General features: G+C 52.5%; 2 gene segments (V, D, J or C); both read left to right on the plus strand.

Annotated features, from left to right (window-relative positions):
- The window catches only part of LOC108383606 (immunoglobulin lambda variable 1-40-like), a 178,626-nt gene that overhangs the window by 130,034 nt on the left and 25,246 nt on the right, over nt 1–23,346 (plus strand).
- Nucleotides 17,924–22,688, plus strand: LOC108397125 (immunoglobulin lambda variable 3-1-like). The segment is given in 3 exon segments: nt 17,924–18,077; nt 18,439–18,726; nt 22,393–22,688. Coding segments are annotated over 3 exon segments (615 nt in total).

Raw genomic sequence — 23,346 nt, forward strand, 5'->3', positions numbered from 1 at the left:
TCTTTTGGGTCACAAGACTTTTGTTTTGGGCGATTATGGAAATCTTTAGAACAGATTTAATTAATGTGAATTTGAGCTCAAGATAGTACATGCACATCAACAGAAAATTTTCCAGTGGTACCAGTGGCAGCTGCTTCTGGTGCCCCAGTTGGGGAGCCTGTCTCCCACCTCTGGACGATGCCCTGGCTAATTGCTCGCACAGGCAGCCTTCTCAAGAGATGTGTCTGTGGGCCACCGAAGACTGGGGCTCCCTTGCAAAGCGGTGCCTGGAAGCTGCACACCACATCCTGTATCCAGTGGCTGACTGGTGCCGGGGGACACAGTCCTGCTCTCTCAGCTTGAAGGGGGACACACCCTGGGGTAAACCTTATGCTTCAGGGCTCCCTGAATCGGGCAGAGGCCAGGAATTGACTTTGGACCTTCCCTACCCTGCCCCCCTTTCCCCCTTCCCAGTTTCTCTTGAGAACACTCCTCGGTAAATCACAGAGGCCCCAGTTCCCCTCTCGAGCTTGGACTCCAGGGAACCCGCATGAGATTTCACATAAAGCAGGGTGACGAGCAGGACCCCTGCCCTGCTCCCCCGCATCAAAGAGCAGCACATGCAACACGTCTTGCACATTCTTCCAGAAACAGCCAGGCTCTTTCATTCTTTATAAGGCTGCAGAGTGTTCCACAGCAGTATTTTAACCAACTAGACCCTAAGATGATCACGAAGATTTGGCCCTTACAGATAACACTAAAATGAATATCCTTATATACCCTTTTGGATTCATATGTGAATATGCCCACAGGATAAATGTCTAGCGGCAGGCAGCATTGCTGGTTCAGAGGAGCCGTGTGTTTGCAGTATCCACCTATTGTTGTCAGCTTCCCTCCACAGAGGCTGTACTAGTTTATAATGCCAGCAACAAATATTTGATCTTTTCAAACCTTAGATGAAAAACGTTATCTTGGCATAGCTTTACTTTGTATTTCTTTTACTATGCTTGAGATTGAGCATCTTCTCAAACGTTTCAGTGTTCTTTACATTTTAGGAGTTGATACATTTTCTTAAACAACCAAGTAGTAAATATTTTAGGCTTTGTGGGCCAAGAGTCAAACTTGACAGTAATTCAAATCCACAAAAACAAAATGACGACAACAAAACCCGAGAGGACCAGTAAATGTAATTCCATGATTGTAAAAAACAGTATAAATGCATATTTCTTCTCTTTTCTTCTATCAACTGACTTAAAGCAATTGTTTAGAACTATATACATATTGTTTGGTGATGACTGCATGAAGAGAGCGGGGACAGAGCTGCACTGTAGTAAGCAAATGACACTTGACCGTAACTCCAAACTGAAGGGACAAATGAAAAGAACCAAAAAAAAAAAAAAAAAAAAAAAAAAGGTGACCAACAAAGTCAGTAGATACCTGCTCCCTTTTATTCTCTCAGCTTCTTTAAAAGACATTAAAATCATATAAAGTAGTGATTGAAAAAATATCTTGTTGGGTTTGTAACGTGTAGATGTGCGTAATATTGACAATAACGGCATCTTAAGAGGAAGATGGAAAAAATGAAGATGGTGTTTACCTTAAAAATAAAAATTATTTTACCAGAAAAAAATGGGTTTATTTGGGAATAGCAGAGAACTGCAATTTGGGACACGCAAGCTACAGCAAAACCGTAGGCAAGTCCAGAGAACAAAGGAGAGGAAGGCTCTTTTACAGAGGAAAGGGTGGACAAAAAGTCCACTGGAGTAAACTTTTGGGGTGGTCCAAGTATGGTGACTTCTTATTGGCTGAGTTTGGCAGTATCTCATTGGCTGGACTGTTGCTAGGGGAGGAGAAACCCTTCCTCTTCATGCTCCCTGGTAAAGTACTAGCTAAAGCAATATGGAGTTGCAAGGTCTGTCTCTTTTCTTTGGTTTTGAAGGTGACTAGGAGTGGTGGGCTTGAGATCTTCCCCTGCTGACTCTGTTTTAGTGAGGTTTCCTTTATTTATTTCCATGATAGAATGAAGCAATATAGGAGCAACATTTCTATATCTCACTAGAATTGTTTGCATAAATCTGAAGTAGATACTAATATGTTAAGGCACATGTGGTAAGCTCATCAATTGCTCAGAAAATAACTGAAAAATACAGCAAAACAATCACTAGAAAGTTTAAATGATAACTAGAAAACATTTACTTAATGCAAAAGAAGGCAGTAAGGGAGTTTAGAAGATAGATCATAAAAAACATGAGATATATAGAAATCAAAAGTAAAATGGCAGATGTAAATTCAGCAATAGCAATAACAACATTAATATGAATGAATTAAGCAAACCAATTAAAAGGCAGAGATAGTCAAACTGGATCTCAAGCTACAATTCTATGCATGTACATATATCCTATTGATCCATTTCTCCAACCCCATGGTTAGTCATGGCTCCCGCCCCTTGTCCCTCCGTGCGGTACTGATCCTTACCTGATTATCTCCAAATTATCCTTCAAGGTTCTGTTTAAAAAGCCCATTGTCAGAGAGGCCATCCATGACTTAAAGACAGAGTGAGATGCTTTTGCTGAAATAGTCTCATAGGATCCTATATTTCCCCTTTGGCAACATTCTTAAGGCATGTAAAATACCTTGTTTAATATCTTCTGTCATGGTTAGACTCCGTTCTGAGGGTGATAGATGGTGCACAGGCCCAAATAAACTGGTAGTTTTGAATATTTACAGTCATGGTGATAACTTGCATTGGAAACTGCAGAATGTTCTGTTCTTGTTTAAACAGGACAAGTGCACATGCCTCACCAAGATCCCAGAGGGAGCACGCATGGGGACAGAGCTGTCTCGGGTGACAGGAGGGACCGCCTGCTCCCTGAGGACTTGAGGCAGCATCCTGCAGAGGAGACTTAGATGACAGGAGTCCCCACCAGGGGACTGTGACACCAGGAAGGGAAGAACTGCAGGGAGCCCAGCCCTGCTGCCAATGCCCAGAAGCCAGAGTTCTGTATTATGGGGCGGCCGCCTTAGTTTGCTCGGGCTGAAGTGACATAGCGCCACAGACCGGGGGGCTGGCAATAGAGATGTGTGTCTCACAGTTCTGGAGGTCAACGGTCTGGGATGCTAACAGATGTTGGCAGGATTGTCTACTTTGTGGGCTGTGAAAGATGACCTGTCCTGTGCCTCTTTTCTAACTTCCGGCGGTTTTCTGGCATTCCTTGGCTTGTAGATTCTGCCTCTCTCTTCAGATGGCATTCTGCCTTGTGGGAGTCTGTCTCCAGATTTTCCCTTCTATAAGGATACCGGTCAACCTGGATTAGGGGTCTGCCCACTCCAGTACGATCTCATGACTAATTACATACGCAATGATCCTATATACAAATAAGATCCCATTGAAAGGTACTGGCAGCCAGGATTTCAACATGGGAATGGGAGGGCATAACTCAACCCATGACAGTATCTCTGCCATCGCTGTTCCCTCCCTCCCCTTTGGGGGGGGCTCCTCAGGTTGAAAGTGCACCAACAGCTCTAGGGATCAGCCGAGAAGGACCCCTGACTCTCCCCTAAACGACCCATCTCTGCACATGGATGTCCAGGCTCCATCCATCTTCTCTTACCATCACCAGAGAGAGCAGATTTCAAACATGTGACAAGGGCGACCTCTACAGCCCCCAGTCAGGTCATAGGTGAGACGAGGCCTCATGACCGTCAGCAGGTGGGGCTCAGAGGCAGCTGCCTCCCTGACAGAGTCCAGAGGGACTCCTGCTGTCTTTGCCCCGGTGTCCTTTTCCCCCACTGCCACCAGTCCCAGCCTGAGGCCTGTCAGTCCTCCCCTGCCCAGCTGCGACAAGGACCGTGGGTTTAGACAAAGTAGGGTGAGGGCCTCCGGAAAAACCAAAGCAGGATAATTACAGTCAGAACAATGTAACAATGTGCAAAGAAATCCCTACCAAAACTCCATGTTAAACATTAAGTAAAGTCAGAGTCACACTAATCCTTTAGGGTAAAGATACCAAATCAGGAATATAGGCAATTTTCAGAGGGACTGGTTAAAACAAAAAGGCAGCATTCAGGCTGGAACCAATAATAGCTAAACACCTCAGTTAAACCTAAAGATGTAAAGCCCTAGACAACGCCCAACCCTGGACTCTCTGGTCCCCTTGAGCTCTGTCCTCTCACTTTCTCTCTAAATAAAAGCCTCTCCCTGCTCCCCTACCTTGAGTGTTTGCGAAGTTCATTTTTCCACTCCGTGAACAAGAACCCTGGCATCACACCCAGGCCTCCAGGCTGCCCTCTGGGGACAGGTTAGAAGACATACACTGGCCGTCCAGGTGTGCACTATCTGCAGAATGAGGTGCTTCCCCCCAGAACTAGGAGGTCACAAGCAGAGCCAACGGGGATGTGATGACATGCACCACAGAATCTGGGCAGGCACGAATGCTGCTCTAGCTCTGCTGGGACATCCTGTGATGCCTCTGTTGGGAAAACAAGACCACGTTCCTGGGTCTAAAGGCCTAGTGAGCAAGTCAATGGTCTTCTGTGACCTACCTGTGCAGAGAGAAATGCCTCTGTGGGCCTGTGAGCATCTGTGGGCCTGCCAATGCCAAATGTCCCCAACTCTAGACTTTGTATTTTTCCATAACTTTCCTCCTTCCTCTAATCTGTAGTGTCTTAGCTTTGAGTATAAGGACTGAGCATAGAAGGAGGACGAGCAAACACTCGAATGCGCTTAGAATGTATCAAGCACCATTCAGAGCACCTCATATTTATTAAACTGTTTAATCACAAATACTCTGCAGACAAGCATCCTTACTATCCTCCCATTATACAAATGGGGAAGCTAAGGCATGTAGGGACGTGCAACTGGCTCAAGGTTAGAACTAGAAATCATCTAACCCAGCGGCAAACCAAGGTTTTCTGACAAAAGGGTCCCTGGTCTTCGCCACCCATCTGTGGCCTCTCATTGTGCTTCCAAAGGTAAGACTTGGCCTCTTCTTAATGTCCTAGAAAGTTCTCCTTCCTTTTTCAAAAGCAAGTGTCTGACATTGTGACTTTGCAGTGCAACCCTGCCCAACAGAAATAAAATTTGAACCATGTAAGCAATTAAAATTTTCTAGTAGCTACATTTAAAAAATGAGAAAGGCAGGTGGAATGATATATTTCATAATATTTTTCATTTAATTCAATTGGTTAAAAATATTCTAATTTCCATATGAATTAAATATAAAAATATTGATACCTTATTTTTATACTAAGTCTTTGATACCTGCTGGGTATTTCAGAATTACAGCACATCTCTACTGGGACCACATTTCATGTTCAACAGTTACATGTGGCTTTGGCTACCATACGGAGCAGTTTAAATGGTTGAGGTTTCCTTGGAGTAACTATCCCAGCTCTATACATTCAAGCCACCGGGCTGCTTTGCTGGGGACACTGATGCCAACACTGAGAAGATCTGAGCATACTTCAGAGCAGACTCAGGGTGGTCAGGCATTGGAAAAAAGAAGAGAGGGTCATGGTAGGAAGGGCCCAAGAGGCCTGGGATGATGGGAGAAGGAGGCGATGGAGCCTGGTGACGGGGCAGGACAGGGAGGGGGCTGAAAGGTCAGGCTGAGGTCAGCTGCCTGAAAACTTGACTCTCTTATCACTGTCTTGGTAACTTTGAGAAAATTACTTAATCTCTCAGTGTTACTTGGCTCATTTAGAAGATTGTAGATGAGGTTGTGCCTTAACCACAGCGCTCCTGTGGGGGTTTTATGCTGTCTCATTGATGTGGAGCATGAGTCTGGCCCATATATTGAAGGTTCAGAAGTAAGTCATTCTATTGAACAAGCAATAAAGTAGGATGACATTCATCCTGGAAGCACCAGGGGACACTGTGGCTCTTGGTTGGGGACCCTAAATCCAAGTCCTCTGGGCTGTGCTCAAGAACAAAGGGTGTGACTGACGCTTCCTTTGAAGACACTTCTACTGGGTAAAATCAACTCACATTCTTGAAACCCAAACCCGGCCCTTCTTCTAACCTCAGGAAATCACCAGCACAAGGCCCTTAGGCTCAGAACTCAGACAAGAGCTTAGACAGACTCTTAGAAGAATGAAGGATAGATTTGCATGCAATGCTCCTCCCTTCTTGAACGTTAAGAAGAGAGGGTACCATGGAGCTTGGGGATTCCCGTCCCAGCTGGGAAGCCTCAGGGCAGAGCTCTTAGAAGCCCCGCCTCACCATGGACTGGGTTCCCTTCTACCTCCTGCCCCCGTTTTCTCTATAGGTCAGTGCATCCTAGGGTGCTCAGAGGTCCCTCCAAGCACACTACTGAGGAAAGTCTGTCCAGAAAGATGAGATATGTGACCAATTCACTGTGTCAGAAGATGGAATTCTGGCTCCTCAGACAGCATGACTGCTGTTCCTACAAGCTCCTGCTTCAAGCACTCCCAGCCCCACCCCAAGAATGAGCTCATTCTGCTCACTTGTACCAGTGAACGACCAGGGTATTCTTCCAAACCCAGGGAGGAAGCCCAGGGCACAGCCTGAGGTGTGTGTGCATGTGCTGGGGGCAGTGGGTCAACACTTCTCACTCAACGCCAGAGTTACGGGAAACCTGAGTACAGAGCTTAGACTTGGGGCCCAATTTTAAATCCAACATTAAACCCAGCTGTTTGCCCAGTGGGGATCCGCCCAACAGAGTCACCTAAGGAAATAGATTTGCATGAGGACACCCCCTTTCTGAAGATAAGAGAGGCTCCGAAGCCCCATCCCAGCTGAGAGCTCAGAGGCAGAGCCCTGGGGCTTCCCCACCATGGCCATGACCTCCCTCCTGCTCCCCCTTCTCATCCACTGCACAGGTACTGCCCCCAAGGGCTCAGTACTCAAGGAAGCCAGGGGTCAGCTGGGTCAGCTCAGCACAGAGGCTGCTGCGGGGTCACCGCCCCCAGCACTGAGCCCTGCGGCCTCGGCCTCACCTCTTTCTTTCAGGCTCTGTGATCTCTTCGGAGCTGATTCAACCACTTGAGGTCTCTGTGGCCGTGGGTCAGACAGCCAGGATCTCCTGCCAAGGAGACAGCTTTGAAAGCGATTATGCTCACTGGTACCAGCAGAAGCCAGGCCAGGCCCCTGTGCTGCTCATCTATCAGGAAAGCAACCTGGCCTCAGGGATCCCTGACCGGTTCTCTGGCTCCAGCTCAGGGGACACAGCCACCCTGACCATCAGCGGGGCCCAGGCTGAGGACGAGGCTGACTACTACTGTCAGGTGTGGGACAGCAGTGATACTCAGCACACAGTGATACAGGCAGACGTGGAAGTGACATACAAACCCCTTCTGCATCTATGTCACATGCTCTTCCAGTCCCAGGAGGACGTAGACAGAACGAGGAGCAGGTGGCCCAGGGCCCCAGATCTGAGACCCCTCAGGCATCCCTCTTCTCCTAGTCCTCCATGCAGGCTGTATAGAGAGTGGAATCAGGTTGGATATCGGGGGGAGGGGGGCGGGCAGGATGAGGCTGTGCTGTTGTCAGAGCCATGTGAGTTGGGGAAAGAGGCTCTGTTTGGAAGGACAGATAGAGAGAGACAGGCACCCAGTGGTAGTCAACCCTGGATCTCCATGTGGTGGAGACTGGGGTCTCTACCTGCCCAGCTGTTCTGGGTTAATCCCCCAAATCCCAGCTCATCTAACCTCCTTAAGCCCCAGGATCTCATGGCAGCCTGCAAGTCTGAGTGGAGCAAAGGACTGCAGTGGATGTGCTGGGGTCCATCCCGCTTCCCTTAGGGCTGACCCCCTCATCCCCTACTGGGAGCCCCTGGCAGCTCGCTGAGCTGAGCCCAAAGCTGGGGCTGGCCTTGCAAAGGCTCCCTCCCCATGGCTGTGCCCTCTCCGAGTGGGCTTCTGCCCAACAATTGTCTGGGGCTGAGATCCCAAGTCCCTTACTCACTCCAGGGTGACCTTGTGGGGCTCCCAGCTGAGTCCCCAGTTGCTACCACATTGCAGGTTGGCCAAGTCTTGCCTCTTTGACAAAGGAGGTAATATGAAATCACAAGGACATATTCAGTTAATTTGAAAAAGACAGAAAAAGGGAAAGAGGAACAATGAACAGATGGGACAAATAGAAAATACATTGATGACAATGGTATATTTCAACAGGACCATTCATACTATTTCCCATTCACTGTGTAAGAATAGAAATAGGTTAGCATAAGCATAGCCATCTTAAAGGCCTAGAAGCCATTTTCTGAGTATGTGACTTAGAAAGAAAAACTGGAACTGGGTAAGGCCTTGAAAAACAAGTTAATCATGAGCACCGGGTGGTGGGCAGCTGTGACCCTTGGTCAGCTAACCTTGGTCAGTTAATCTTACATACCAAGCTTATCGTGCAGAACCTCCCCAACCATTGAGGAGTAGTCTTATCCTGCCCTTGCTTAACCCCAGGATGTATGCCTTGCAAGAATAATATATAGTTGTGGAAAATTACTATGAGTTAACTGCTTTGAAAATGCTATATAAACCCTTGGCTCTGAGTGCTCGGGGTCCTTGTTGAGACCCGCTGCATCGGGCTGACACTTGGACCCCAGCTAGCTGGCTGAATAAAGACTTTGCTTGAATTTACATCTCTATGCCTGTGTAGTTTGTTCTCTGGAGAAGCCTCGGAAGCCCGGACCCTAACAACTGTAAATGGTCTAACTGCCACAAATAAAGGCAGAAATATCAGTTTGAATTTTACAACAAGACCTAGCTAAATGCTCCTACAAGGAATGCACTTTCAATTTTATAAACCCAAGAGTCCAAGTTCAAATGAAGGATGAGTTTCCCACTCCCCAGTCTGCGCCCCAAAACAGCACAGAAAACCCACCGAGCACAGATGGTGACACAGCTACAGACAAGCCCTTCCGTCCCGCGTCCCTCCACAGCCTCCCAGACCTGGTCCCAGTGCCAGAGCTGAAGGAAATGAGGTAACAAACTGTACATCCAGGGGCCCAGGAGGCCGCACAGTGACGTGAGCAGGTCAGGAAGTACGGATCCACAGGGCGATGGAGTAATGAGCTTAACATCCTTGTGGTTGCACGAATCACACGGTTTATTTTGCAATTTCCTTTCACAGAACACTCAAGGGAGGATTAAGCATATCTAAAAATCATACATATCATGGGTCAATACATCTCATACCGGTCACAACAGATGGTTCAGGTCTGGGCTGTCCCAGTCAGCCTCTCATCTGTCCCAAGGGAAAACAGTGCAGCGGGGACAGTTCCAGTGAGTGGTGCATCTGTGAGGGGGCAGGAGCGCAGCAGATGGGCAGGAGCACGCCTCGGAGCACACGTCTGTGGTCCAGTGTCAGGGACCTCTGGGACGGGCTGGCCACGGGGGCTGTGTGTCCAGTCCCCCATATAGTCCAGTCCATCCACATGGGGTGCTGTCCAGCTCAGGTGCACACCAGTACGTCTTTCAGGGTGGGGTATGTTTACAGAGGCAGTTGGCGAGAAAGCAGGCAAGCCTGACATAAGCAACTCCATGAAGGATGCTCACATCATGGAGTCGTATGGGGAGTGAGGATGAGGGCTGGAGTGACGGCAGCTCCCTTGGACGAGGAGACCCTTATGGACAGGTTTATGCCACATAATATGAGCATCTGGAGTCACTGTGGATGTTCACTGGTAGTTTTCCTGGGATATCTTTGTCTGGATTTGGTACTGCTTAATGCTAACCTCGGAGAATCACTTAGAGTTCTCTCTGCTCTACGTTCTGAAAGCGTCCAGGGAGGACCCGTATTGTTTTTGCCTTAAATATTGTATAGAATTTACCAGAGAGCCATGCTTTCTTAGCGAGATTATGTTCAATTGCTAATTCAGTTTCCTTCATTGTCACAGACTTATTCAGATTTCTATTTCATCATGAGTCAATTGATAATTTACGTCGTTCTAGGAATTTTTTCACTTCAGTCAAGTCATCTAAAATGATGGCACACATTGTTTGTAACCTTCCCCGTAATTCTTTTAACTTCATAAGCAACTGTAAGGGGTCATGAAAAGGCCACCCTGCTTGGTTATAATCCAGATATCTCACAGTCTTACGACCCTGTGCAGGGTTGGACCCTCCAAGGTCCTGGTCCCAAGTGCAGTAGCGCCCCACACAGGCCACCAGCAGAACTGACAGGAGAAAGCTGTCCCTTCAGGGCTGGGACTTTGGGCTGAGGTCCCAGAATCCCCTCCCAGCTCAGCACCTTCCTCACCAGGTGTGGCTGACAGCTGCTGCCCTTGCATCCCCCAGCCCCTCCTTCTCCCTCCCTCTCCAGGGACCATAGGAACTCACTCCCTCTCCCACCTTCTTCTCTGTCAAGGGCACCCCCACCCTCAGTGTCCCTGGTCTACTCAGCCAGGCTGAGGGTCAACAGGGAAAGCAGAGACAGGTCATGAACGTGGGACCCCAGACAGGCCCAGGACCACGCGCACATGCAGCGCCCTTGACCCCAGTGACTGCAGGTGGGAAGAGGGTAGAGGAGGAGTAGCCACTCCTGAGTTGCTCCAGTCCTCGCCCCAACCCAGGTGACCTACGGAGGGGCCAGGGGCTGCTCTGAACCCATCTGTGTCAATGCTGTCGCTGCCCCACACCTTCACCCCTCCATGTGCCTAGCGGATGCCAAGAGAAGCTGGCTCATTCCCTGGAATTGCCTCTTACATGCCCAATGACACACTCCTCCTGTACCCCAACTGCTCAAATTAGGAGAAAACGTCATATGTACCTGAACTGGGCTTGAACCTCAAGCGCCTAAGGTTTGTCTGAGGTTTCCATGGACCTTGAATCTTTGCAAAACAATGGAGTTTATCCCGCAGCTGGCATTCTTCTAGCAAATACAAAGTACAAAGTAGTGCATATCCACCTGGCATATGGGACCTCCCTGTGCTGGACTGGGCAGAACAGGGTCCCAGCAGGCAGAAAGGGAGGGCCGGACTGCTCCACAGCCTCTCAGGGCACAGGTGCTCTGGGGGAAGCTGCAGGAGGCAAGTTCCCGGGCTGAGTCCCCTCCGCCAGCAGGGGTCAGCAGAGCTGCACCAGGAGCAGCCGGCACAGAGGCTGGGGCTCTGCAGGCAGAGCCTCAGGGAACACCAGCCCTGGAGGGGTCCACAGTTAGTGCATGGATTGAATTTCAGTAAAGTCATCAAAATGTTGACTGCAGTGACTGTGATCTGACCATCAGGCTTACACAAGGACAGGCAGGACAACTGTAGGGACCCTGACACAGTGAGTGCATCACTGGGAAATGCAGGCCACCTCACAGTCCATCAGCAGTCCCCAGGGAGCTGGTCCCTCTGTCCTGGGCATGTCCAGAGTGGCCCAGAGCCTCCCAGAGCCGCCCACCCTCGGCCTCTCCACACCCTGCAGGCACAGTCCCCCTCAGGGCTAGAGCTCCTTTGTCAGGGCCCACTCAGGGGTGGGAGGTGGGGTGCTCGGGGCCCCGGTCCCTGGATGGAGCATCCACGGGCTCCCTTAGGGACTCCGCAGAGGGACGCGGGTTCTCACTGCTCAGGGCTCGGCTCTGGTCTCTGGGTTGTCTTTGGTTCACTGACAGGATCCACTTTGTAGGAGACATTACTAACCTTCCAGTCCCAGAGGTGCGAAGAGGTGGCCCTGGTGATCCTAGGCCCTGAAGGGCGTCTCACTATGTGCTTCTGGACGTCACAAGTTCACAGTTTTTGTATGTTGGGGAAAATGAATCAAAAAGATTGATAATGCCAATCAGCACTGCCAATCACTACTCTGCTGTGGGACGTGGTGTTGAAGGAGGAAGACACCTCAGGTAAAGTGAATCTGGGAGGAATCTCCCAAGCCAGGTGGCTATTTAATCATCACACTGCCACACACAGCACGCTGGGCAAACATCCTACTGACACAGATCCACATTCTGATGAGATGCCAGGGGTGGATGCAGGGTGCCCTGGGCACACCGGGAACAGGAAGCAGGAGGAAGAAGGCGACGATGCCCAAGGACACGCTGCCCCGGATCGTGTGTTGTCAGGTGTCTCGGGGGCCCAGCTCAGCCCCAGGGCGAGGCTCCTGGAAGCACACAGGCCCCCTGAGCTGGCCCAGAGCGGACCCAGGTCAGGACGGTTCGGGACGGCACCATGTGCTCAGCCCCCAGGAAGGCAGCTGTGACCAGAGACTGTTCCGGCTGCGGCCGACTTCCTGAAATACGAGTTGCCTGGAGAAACCTGGAGGACTCCCTTCCTTCCCACTGGTCACAGATTCTTGACCCCACTCTGGTCTGGATGAATGAGGAGTCTGGGCAGGAGGGATGAGGAGTGTAGATTTGCATAAACGCTCACACTCACTGCCCCAAAGGACCTGAAGAGGAAATAAGAGGAGCTTCGGGGAGCCCAGCTGGGCAGTGGCGTCTCAGCACGCAGAGCCCTGGGGCATCTTCACCATGGCCTGGACCCCTCTCCTCCTCCCCCTCCTCACTCTCTGCACAGGTGGGGCCCCCATGCCCTGCCCGCAGGCTCAGCCCCCACAGGGCCCTGGGCTGGGCCTGCCCCCAACCCTGAGTTCAGCCCAGGCTCAGCCTCTGTATCAGGAGGCCCTGGGAATGAGACCCTGGCCCTCACACCCACCTCCGCTTTCCTGTCTTTACAGGCTCCGTGGCCTCCTATGAGTTGATTCAGCCACCCTCTGTGTCTGTGGACCCAGGACAGACGGCCTTAATCACCTGCTCTGGGGATCTACTGAGTCAAAGATATGCTCACTGGTACCAGCAGAAGCCCGGCCAGGTTCCCAGGCTGGTCATTTACAAGGATAGTGAGCGGCCCTCAGGGGTCCCTGACCGGTTCTCGGGTGCCAGCTCGGGGAACACGGCCACCCTGACCATCAGCGGAGCCCGGGCTGAGGACGAGGCCGACTACTACTGTCAGTCAGCTGACAGCAGTGGTAATACTCACAGTGACACAGGCAGTGGGCAAGTGAGACACAAACCCCTTCTCTGTCTGTGTCCCCTCCAGCCCCAGGAGGGCGTAGACAAAGCATGGGAGCAGGTGGCACAGTTCCCCAGATCTGAGACTCCCCCGCAGCGTCCCCACCTGCCGCTGGCAGCTCTGCAGGGTCCGGATTGGAAGTGCATTGCAGCTGCAGGCTGAGGCGGTTTTCTTGTCCTCAGCTGGAGTAGGAAAGAAGTGATGGGCAGACATGCAGACTCAGGTGCATGTGATGGGCCTCGGAGTTCCATTACTGGTGACTGGGGCACTCCCTGGCTCAACATTCTACTTTTACCCCTAGAACCTCCTGGCACAGCTGAGTTCCTGAAGCCCCAGGTTCCAGCCTCAGATTCTGAGTGAAGCAAAGCAGTGCAGGGGACACTGGTGTCACGGACATTCCTTCTTCAGGCCTGATGCACCCACACCCCGCAGCTGAGAGCCCCGGGTGCTCACAGCCCCCCTCCCTGGGAAGGACCACTGTGTGCAGGGAGCTGTCTTCCCCCAGGCTTATGCCCTGATGCGACTCAGGTGAAAGGATGCCTGAGGCTGAGACCCCAGGTCCTCCCTCGGGTCAGGACGACCTTGCAGGGCCGCCCAGCTGAGGCTTCCATCATTGCCACATTGCTTGTCTGCACAGTCGTGACACCAGGCTTTCTGCCTGAGAGTTCACCCCACATGCCTACTGTGTGCAACCCCCATGCCAGACCGTGCTTCCAGAGAGCCACATAGCACAGGAACTGTTTAGACAGAAGATTCTGGGAGAGGAGAGAGCTGCCCAGAGAGAAAACTCAGTGTGAATGTTCCTCATACGAACCACGTGAGGCAGAGGAAGAACCACCCTAGACATGAAGGGATGTCCCGTGGGGGTCACCCCCGCCCCACACCCACGGCCAGGACAGGGCTGCTGCCCCAGGCAGAGGAAGAGGCTCCTCACAAGGCCTCGGGGGACGACTCAAAAGGAGGAACCACAGTCGTGGGGAAATGAGCCCTGGAACCCAGCCCACTCTGGCGCCACCTGACAGGGGGAGGCTCATTGGAAAGGAGCACCTGTGTCCATGTGACTTTACTGAATCCAAAAACAAAAATAGTTATATATGCAGAAATTCACAGTATGCTGTACTCAACAGGGGAAATTCACAGTACCTCCCAGCCTGTCCAAATTCCTGCAAAGAATCAGGAAAACATGACCAAAATAAGTACACAGATTAATTACCCAGTATGGCCCTGAAACCGCCCAGATATTATTTGTTGACAAGGATACAAAAGAATTTTTATATCTCTATTCCATTCATGCCTGAGGGGAATGGAATCATCGGACATGTTAACTGGAAAATGGGGCTATTAAAAGGATCCAAATTGAACTTCTAAAAATAAATCTACAATATCTGAGATTTTAAAATGCAGTAGATGTGATGGACAGCAGAGTAGATGCTACAAATGAAATGATCAGTGACCTCAGTGACAGAGCTGTGAATGAAACACAGAAGGAAATCAAATGACATAATGACCAGAACCAACCCTCCTACACTGCTGGTGGGAATGTAAACTAGTTCAACCATTGTGGAAAGCAGTATGGAGGTTCCTCAAAAAGCTCAAAATAGAAATACCATTCGACCCAGGAATTCCACTCCTAGGAATTTACCCTAAGAATGCAGCAGCCCAGTTTGAAAGAGACATATACACCCCCTATGTTTATCGCAGCACTATTTACAATAGCCAAGATATGGAAGCAACCTAAGTGTCCATCAGTAGATGAATGGAAAAGAAGAGATGGTACAAACACACAATGGAATATATTCAGCCATAAGAAGAAAACAAATTCTACCATTTGCAACAACATGGATGGAGCTAGAGGGTATTATGCTCAGTGAAATAAGCCAGGTGGAGAAAGACAAGTACCAAATTATTTCACTCATATGTGGAGTATAAGAACAAAGAAAAACTGAAGGAACAAAACAGCAGCAGACTCACAGAACCCAAGAATGGACTAACAGTTACCAAAGGGAAAGGGACTGGGGAGGATGGGTGGGAAGGGAGGGAGAAGGGTGGGGAAAAAGAAAGGGGGCATTAAGATTAGCATGTATAATGTCAGGGGGTGGCACGGGGAGGGCAGTGCAACACAAAGACAAGTAGTGATCCTATAGCATCTTACTATGCTGACGGACAGTGACTATAATGGGGTATGTGTGGGGGACTTGGTGATGGGGGGAGTCTAGTAAACATAATGTTCCTCATGTAATTGTAGATTAATGATACCAAAATAATAATTATAATAATAATGATCAGAACCTCTCTGAGCGGCAGGACAGCTTCATATGACCTAAAAGACTAGAATACCTATTCCAGCAATGAAGTAAAAGTAATACATGCTATGTCCTTGTGCTTCTTATCACAGGAAAGCAAGCTTATTGTCACACCTGAAAACAGTTAATAAAGTAGACCGCATTGGTAGAATAAAGGACTACATATCCTGATCTCTCAATAGTCACAGCGTTTCTTTGCAAGCAGACGTGGCTTTTGGTTGTCTTTCTAGTTCTATTACGTAATCATAAAAGGTAACATGGGAGGTGCAGAGATGGGATGGGGGGTTATTCCAGGCAAAAAACTTGGAGGTCCCCAACATCTGAGAGGATACTTTTATTAAATGATAAAGGTGTGTGTCCCCGTGTTCTGGCAGAAGAGGCCACTTCCTAGACATGATATGCACCCAGAACTGAAAGGACTAGGATTTAAGCTGACACTGGGTGAGGAGGGTCCCCCGGAAGGGTTTCAGCCAGAGAGAAACCCATACAGAGGCTGGGGGATGGAAGAGATGCTGACACAGGTAGAAAGCAGGGCATCTGAATGGGCTGCAGCTCAGTGACACCAGAGACCCACAGGGGCCTCCTGCTTCTGCCTGGGAACCACTGGGGTCTCCCCACTCCCAACACAAACCCCATGCTGCTTCTAAAGAGTCTATTCTCACACCATTTATTCCCCATGATCACAGAGTCTGGACTCTGAGTGAAACTCGGTTGACAAGGGCAGGCCATTGAGGCCCCGAGACCCAGGTGTCCCAGGAAGGATTTGGGGGACTAGCAGGAGGAAGCGAGAGTCTCCATGTGGCCGAGACCAGGGCTTCTGAGCCCTCAGGGAGCCACAAGCCCCCTGGGGGGTCTGCACAGGTGCAGACGCAGCCCCACAGGTCCGGGTGGAGCCCCGGGATCAGGCGTCTAAGTGCCCTGGTTAGGGAGATCATGCCTCTGGCCCTCCGAGGACCACCCTCTGAGTGACTCTGCTCCTGCTCACCTCCGGCACTGCGACAGTCACCCTGGGGAGACCCAGCCTGAGCGGCAGTTCACGCAGAGTCCCCAGGGTCTTGGCTCTCCACTGGCCCAACCACACTTGTCCCTCCCTGGAGTTCAGCGCCTTTCTGTCCTGACTCAGCCTCTCTGGGCATCTGGGCCCCTGGACAGATGGTCACCACCTCCTGGGCTGATGCAGCAGTGACACTGGGGATCTAAGCACATCTCCTGGTGACAATGGTTCCTGGCTCGGCCTCTATTGCTGAGGGGTGCAGTCAAACATCAAACCCACAGACCCCACACTCCACACGGACAACTCCACCTCCCTGAGCATCTCTGAACTCCTGCCCAGGAGGATGAAAACAAAGCATGAGCAGGTGTGTGCAGGTCCCCGCATCTGAGATCCCGTGACCTCCCTCCCCTCCCAGCCCCTCAGGCAGCTCTGCAGAGGGTAGAATCCAGACCTGAGTGGCAGGGTCTGAATCTGCACCTCCCCAGAGGACCCCTGCGCCTCAGCGGCCAGCGTGCAGCGACCACCAGGGGGCAGCAGAGTCCCGGAGCAAAGCCGCTTGTGATGGGGGCTGGGCGTCCCCATGCAGGGGGATCAGCACCCAGGCCCTGACACGCGACCTGACACCTGAACGCAGAGAGAGGCTGTCTGGAGGGTCCCCCTGACACTGATGCATACCCCCACCCCTCCTCTGCTCTGACAGCCTCTTGTCCTGCTGGGAGAAGCTCCTCCTTCCCGCTTTCTCCCCAGGGGCCTGGTGCCAATGTTTTCTTTCCCTTTTCCTCCTCAGGCACACAGCACTCCAAATTACACTTCACTTCATTTACTAAATTATGTATTTTAATACTCACAATTGAAGGCAACTTAATTATAATTAAATTTCATATGAGTTTATCACAGTTTAGGTCCAACACTCACTGTTGTACTCCATCAGGTCTTGCGAGTCCACAGCTCCGAGCACCCCTCCTGGACCCTGGGCCTCTAGCCCTGCACCCTGCCCACGGGCCCACTGCCAGGGGACGACACTGACAGGCCCTCGGGGGATCTCTGAACCCCGTGTACCTGGACAAGCGAGGAATCTTGCCCAGGGGCTCAGTCCAGGGCAGGGCTGTAGGGGGGTCTCCTAGGATGACACCCAAACTTGGCTCCACAGTTCATGGGCTGTGATCCAGGAAGCCCTTGCCATTGTCCGAGCCTCGCAGTGTCACTCTGCGAATGGGGGTGAGGAGGGTCACTGCCCCGGGATGAGGAGCATCAGCAAAGACCTGATGTGGAGTCAGGACCAGACCAGCATGTGGCTCCACCCCCTCAATCAGGACAAAGCCCTGGGGACTCACGGACAGTAGCCACCCCCTCCTGAGCTCGGGTGGAGCAGAGGGGGGACCTGGGCCCAGGAAGAGCTCAGCATCCCCATCTCCCTGGCACCTTGGCACCTTCCCGAGCAGCCCGGACTCTCACCAAGCAGGTCCTCCTGTGTCCTGGAATATAAACCAGACGCCACCTCTAAGCTCAGGTGTGGCCAGGCTGGAAGCAAGGACAGGGTGCAGAGTGAGGTAGAGACGTCAGACTGTGGGACCAGCAGGGAGGGAGGGCCCCGGGGCTGAGGTGGGTCTGCAGGGGCCAGCCTTCCCTCCCTGGGCCCCCTGGGGCCCAGCCCTTCTCTGAGTCCCCAGAGATCCTCCCACAGCAGCCCCTGAGTCCCAGCTCATTTGCATCCCCAGCAGCTCCCTCCAGCAAGGGAATAAAAGAGGCCTGGGGGACCCCCTGCCCAGCTTCAGGCCTCGGGGAGCAGAACCGGCGCCTCCACCATGGCCTGGACCCCTCTCCTGCTGGGCCTCCTGGCTCACTGCACAGGTGCTGCCCAGGCACACTCCCGCTCCCGCCCAGGGCTCTGGGACCGGCCTGGCCTGACTCTGAGCTCAGCGGGGCTGCCCGCGGGGGAGGATGCTCAGGACCTGCGGTGGATGCGGGGCTGCCGGCTGAGAGCCCCCGTGCTCCCTGCTGCGTGGGGGCCCTGAGGGCTGGGGCGGTGGATTCCCATTAGATCCAAGGCTCCATCCACCAGCCAGGCCCGTGGGCCCCTGGGGCTGAGACGATGGGAGGGGTGCCCCAGGGGCCCTGAGAAACCCAGGGGCTCAGTCCAGGGCAGGGCTGTAGGAGGGTCTCCTAGGATGACACCCAAAGCGGGAAGCCCATTCTCTTTTCTTTCATTCAGGCTCCGTGGCCTCCTACGAGCTGACCCAGGCCCCCTCAGTGTCCGTGTCCCCAGGAGGGACGGCCAGGATCACCTGCGGGGGTGACAACATTGGAAATAAATATGCTAACTGGTACCAGCAGAAGCCCACCCAGGCCCCCAGGCTGCTCATCTATGAAGACAGCAAACGGCCCTCAGGGATCCCTGACCGGTTCTCTGGCTCTAACTCGGGCAACATGGCCACCCTGACCATCAGCGGGGCCCGGGCTGAGGACGAGGCTGACTATTACTGTCAAGTGTGGGATGATGGTAAGGCTCACAGTAACACAGGCAGATGGGGAAGTGAGACACAAACCCCTTCCCCTTCTGTGTCACACCCACTGAAGATGTTCAACCATCCCTATGCCCTCCGGTACAAAGGAACATAGTCCTAATTCTTAATTTTGCATCCTGGCCTGCAGAGTCAATCACTGGTGTGGTTCCAGACCAGCTGGGATGGATGGATTTGTTCCTAGGGGTGGCTCCTGGTTCCCTGCTCCCGCGCAGGAGGCCTGGCTGGGATGCCACACCTTGTGAATGTTTCCTTGTCCTGTGCAGAATGCATCTGTATTCCTCTCCATTTTTAGATTCCTTCTAGATTCAGCGAAGTCCTTGGGAAGAGTCTGATCCTTTCTCAACTTGCTTTTACACTTTCTTGGCTGGACTTGGGCCAGTGTTAGTCCTTGGCTGATTTCCCACACCGTTGAGGCAACCTGATGGCCCTGATTTAGGAGTTTCCCATTCAGGGATGGGTTACAAGCACCCCTCCTGACTGAGGGTGTGTGAGCTCTGCGGGTCCCTCTACCGTCTCTGGGTGGCTCTGTTCTTGGCCTCAGGAAGCTTCCTCCCAGACAAGGAGACATCAGCTCATAACATCCCGACTCCAGTACGGTCTCTGTACACTGCGCACTCTCTCCACCCTATTCCCTGTGAAACTTTTTGCTTTTGGGGCTCCATGGAGGCACCTTAGCGATGGAGAATTGCTAGCATGGGCTTTGGGGAGAGCTCTCTGGAAATGAGTGTGAAGGCAACACTGTGCCGATCTGCAGCGAGGTGACCATTGAGGACTCTGCTGGGAGGCCCTGCAAGGTCACCCCGCATGAGGCAGGGACCTGCATTCCGGGCTCAGGCAGGTGTCTGAGTGGACAGAGCCCCAGTCTGAAAGGGCACAGCCTGGGGGAGGCATCCTCTACACAGCAATTCCCAGCCACGGTTCAGCTGTGAGCTGCCAGGGGCTCCGGGCAGGGGACGTGGGCGGGTCAGGGTGGAGGAGGGGACCTAGGTGGACACTACAGCATCCACTGCACACGTCTGCTGTTTGGAATCCCAGCTGCCATGAGGTGGGGAAATGGGGGATTAATCCAGCACAGTTGGGCTCAGGAAAGGCCCAGTTACCCTGAGACGGAAATTCAGGGTCAATTACCACTGGGTGCATGTCTCCCTCTGTCTGCCCTTCAAAGCAGGTCCACATTTCCCAACTCATAACCAAGCCAGGCAGCAACAGCACCACCTCGTGCTTCCAGGCATAAATTCAACCTGATTTCACCCTCTGTGCAACCTGCTTGGATGGCTGGGAGGGGGGAGCTGACAGGTGTGTGCAGGGGGGTGGTCTCAGATCTGGGGATTTCGGCCACCTGCTCATGACTCTGTCCACATCTATCTGGAGCTGGAGGAGCATGTGACACAGAAGGGCAAGAGCCTCGGCTCTTCTCCCTCCTTCTGAAGCTACTGTGGGACCCACACTCCCTCTCCAGCCTTCCTTCTCTGTCAAGGGCACACCCTCCCTCAGTGTCTTCTGGTCTGCTTAGCCATTCTAGGGGGCATCCGTGGACACAGTGGCATGTCGTCCATGTGGGACCCACACAGGACCATTAGATCCAAGACTCCATGCACCACCGGGCCTGTGGGTCCCAGGGACTGAGACTGATGGGGGGCAGTTCTCTGGAGGCAGCAAAATCTCTGCACCCCAGTCTATTCTGGCAGGTGGATGTCCCTAGGGGGTGAGACCCTAAGTTAGAAGCGCATCTTTATTTCCTTTCTTGAAGATTTGGTGGCCTCCTACGAGCTGACCCAGGTCCTCTCAGTGTCTATGCCCCCAGGACGGACGGCCAGGATCACCTGTGGGGGCACCAACATTGGAAGTAAAAATGCTTATTGGTACCAGCAGAAGCCCACCCAGGCCCCCAGGCTGCTCATCTATGAAGACAGCAAACGGCCCTCAGGGATCCCTGACCGGTTCTCTGGCTCTAACTCGGGGAACACGGCCACCCTGACCATCAGCGGGGCCTGGGCTGAGGACGAGGCTATTACTGTTAACTGTGGGACGGTGATAATGCTCACAGTGACACAGGCAGGTGGGGCAGAGAGACACAAACCCCTTCCCTTCCGTGTCCCCTCCGGCCCCAGGAAGATTTAGACCAAGCTGTGAGCATGTGACCCCGCTCCCCAGATCTGAGACCCTGGGCGGCTCTGCAGAGCCTGGTCATATGGACTCTGGGCTGTGTGGGCAGGCTGCCTGCTGCTGTCCCAATGGCACCGTGATAGGGAAAGAGGCCTGAAGGGAAGGACAGACGCACATCTGTTGCTGACCTACGGTCCTTGAGTTCTGCCTGCTGGAATAAGTAGCATCAGACTCAAACTCTAGCTTGGACAAAGCTGTATTGAAACTGAGGCTTGAGCAGGAGGGAGACAGCACAGAGGCCTTTCAGGCCCGCTCTTCTGAAATCAAGTGGGAAAGGGCTTTCAAAAGATCTCACAGCTGCTAATACTAATCACCAAACAAGTTTAAATCAGGAACCTGTGCTCTCAATTGCTGATACCCGGCCTCAGCCACATGATTAAATAGAAACAAATGAGAAATCTTTACATTCTCAGAACCCAATAAGCAACACCAGTGATGAATCAAAGATGTGATACAGTTATTTGATAAATACACAGGGGACATAACCAATCAGACTGAATATGCAAAATGTCTCCACACAACAGGTACTGAGACTCCTGATGGTATGCAATGTTCAAAAGAGCCAGAAATAGTAACCACATTGTTTTTCTTGGGAAACCTTCATAAGAGTCTGTATCAGTGGTACCTTAATAAAAAAAAAAAAGGGACCAGGAAATCTGCTTCACGTCCATCTCCATCATGGCCCCTGGAGCCCCATCATGTGGGGACCATGACAGGGCCACTGCCACTTCTCCATAGGCCGTGTCCTGCCCAGCACAGCTACTCCCTGCCACCCAGCCTCCCCCAGTGGCATGGGTCCTGAGGGGGCAGCAGGTCAGGGCCCACTGTGGGATCAGCCTAGGTGCCCCCTTCACAGTTGACCCCTGCAGGGGAGCCCCTGAGCTCACAGGGGTCCCCTCACTGGGAAGGACTGTTGGTCGCAGAAAACTGGCTCCCCAGCATTTCTGCCCCTTCTCAGAGAGCTTCGGGTCAGGACTGCCTGAGGCTGAGATCCCAATGCTCTGCCCCAAGTCCAGGATGACCCAGGAGACCAACAGCTCAGAGCCCCTGCAGGAGTGGAGGCCTCGGGGACCCCCCAGGGTAGGCCCGTGCCCCCTGCTGCCCAGTCTCACGTCCCCTCCATCCCCCAGGTGGAGGTATTCTTTCTCGCTCTCTCCCCCCTGATCCATGAATGATACTGAAGCCTGTGTCACTGTGTCTGGGCTCAGCTCCAGATGCAGAGGAGAGAACTGAGAGGAGTCCTCAGGGTGACGGCAGGCAGAGTCAGCACCTGCCTCTGGGTCAAGTGCTCCCCACACAGCCACACCCTCATCCCCACATGCTGATCCGCCCTCACCCTGAGACCCTGACTTGGTCCCATGTATGGCATCCAGATCCTCTGAGCTCCCTGCCCTTCGTCCCCAGACTCCCAGGTGTCCCCATAGTGCGGACAGGGGTCCCCTGGCACATGGTCAGCATGCTGCCCCTCCTCCCAGGGCCACGGCTGCAAGGCCTCCAGCTGAGACCCATCGGCCCCACCCAGGACACCAGTGGAGTCAGAAGAAGCCCGAGGGGACCAGGAGAGTTACAGATGAAGGTCCAGGGGATACTTGCAGTGTCCCTATGGCATCCTCTGGGAACTGTGACTCATTATCCCACAGAACCAAGAATCACAGGAACAGGGCCCTGCCCCGCTCTCTGCGAGGGTCTGCGTCTGTCCCCGGGCTGCTGGCCCAGGGTCTCGCCTCCTGGGACCCAGGACCTCCATGACCACTGACTGGCAGCAGGGCCCGGCAACTCTGGGTCACAGGACGAGTGGTGCTCACTTTCTGTTCTTTTGCTAAAAATAAGTGTCACTGCAATGCAGCCACTCTCACTGATGGATCATCTACAGCGGTTTTCATGATACAACAGCAAAGGAGCTGTGACAGGGACCCGATGACCCGCACAACTAAACTGTTCTCTCTCTGGCCTTTAAGATAAAAGGAATGCAGCCATATTTAGAATACTCATGCCTGCTACAAGCGGACCTGCACCTACTACATCACGGCCTCTGCGCTGGGCCTCCTCTGAGCCTTCAAAGGTTCTTCCTCATCCTGTGACCCCAAACTGAAGGGCTTGAGGGGATCCATGCACCCCAGGGCCTGGCGTCTCCTCACTGAACAGATGGTTGCCTGGCCCAGTAGGTGCAGGGCCCAGTGACCTGTGAGCACTCAGCCACCCTGACCATCCGCAGGGCCTGATACCAAGCACGGATCTGTCCATCACTGTGCTCCAGGCGATGGCACTGAGAGCGCCAGGCAGTGACTCAGGGACACAGACAGATGGGGACGTGGGACCCTAACCCACCACCCAGGCCTGGCTCTCACTCTTACATGCCTAAGATCAGGAATAAGACAAGAATGTTCGGTCTCAGCACTTTTATTCCACAGTGTACTATAGGTTCTAGC

Source organism: Manis javanica, chromosome 15 (genome assembly GCF_040802235.1).
Source record: "Manis javanica isolate MJ-LG chromosome 15, MJ_LKY, whole genome shotgun sequence".
In the NCBI taxonomy this organism is placed as follows: domain Eukaryota; kingdom Metazoa; phylum Chordata; class Mammalia; order Pholidota; family Manidae; genus Manis; species Manis javanica.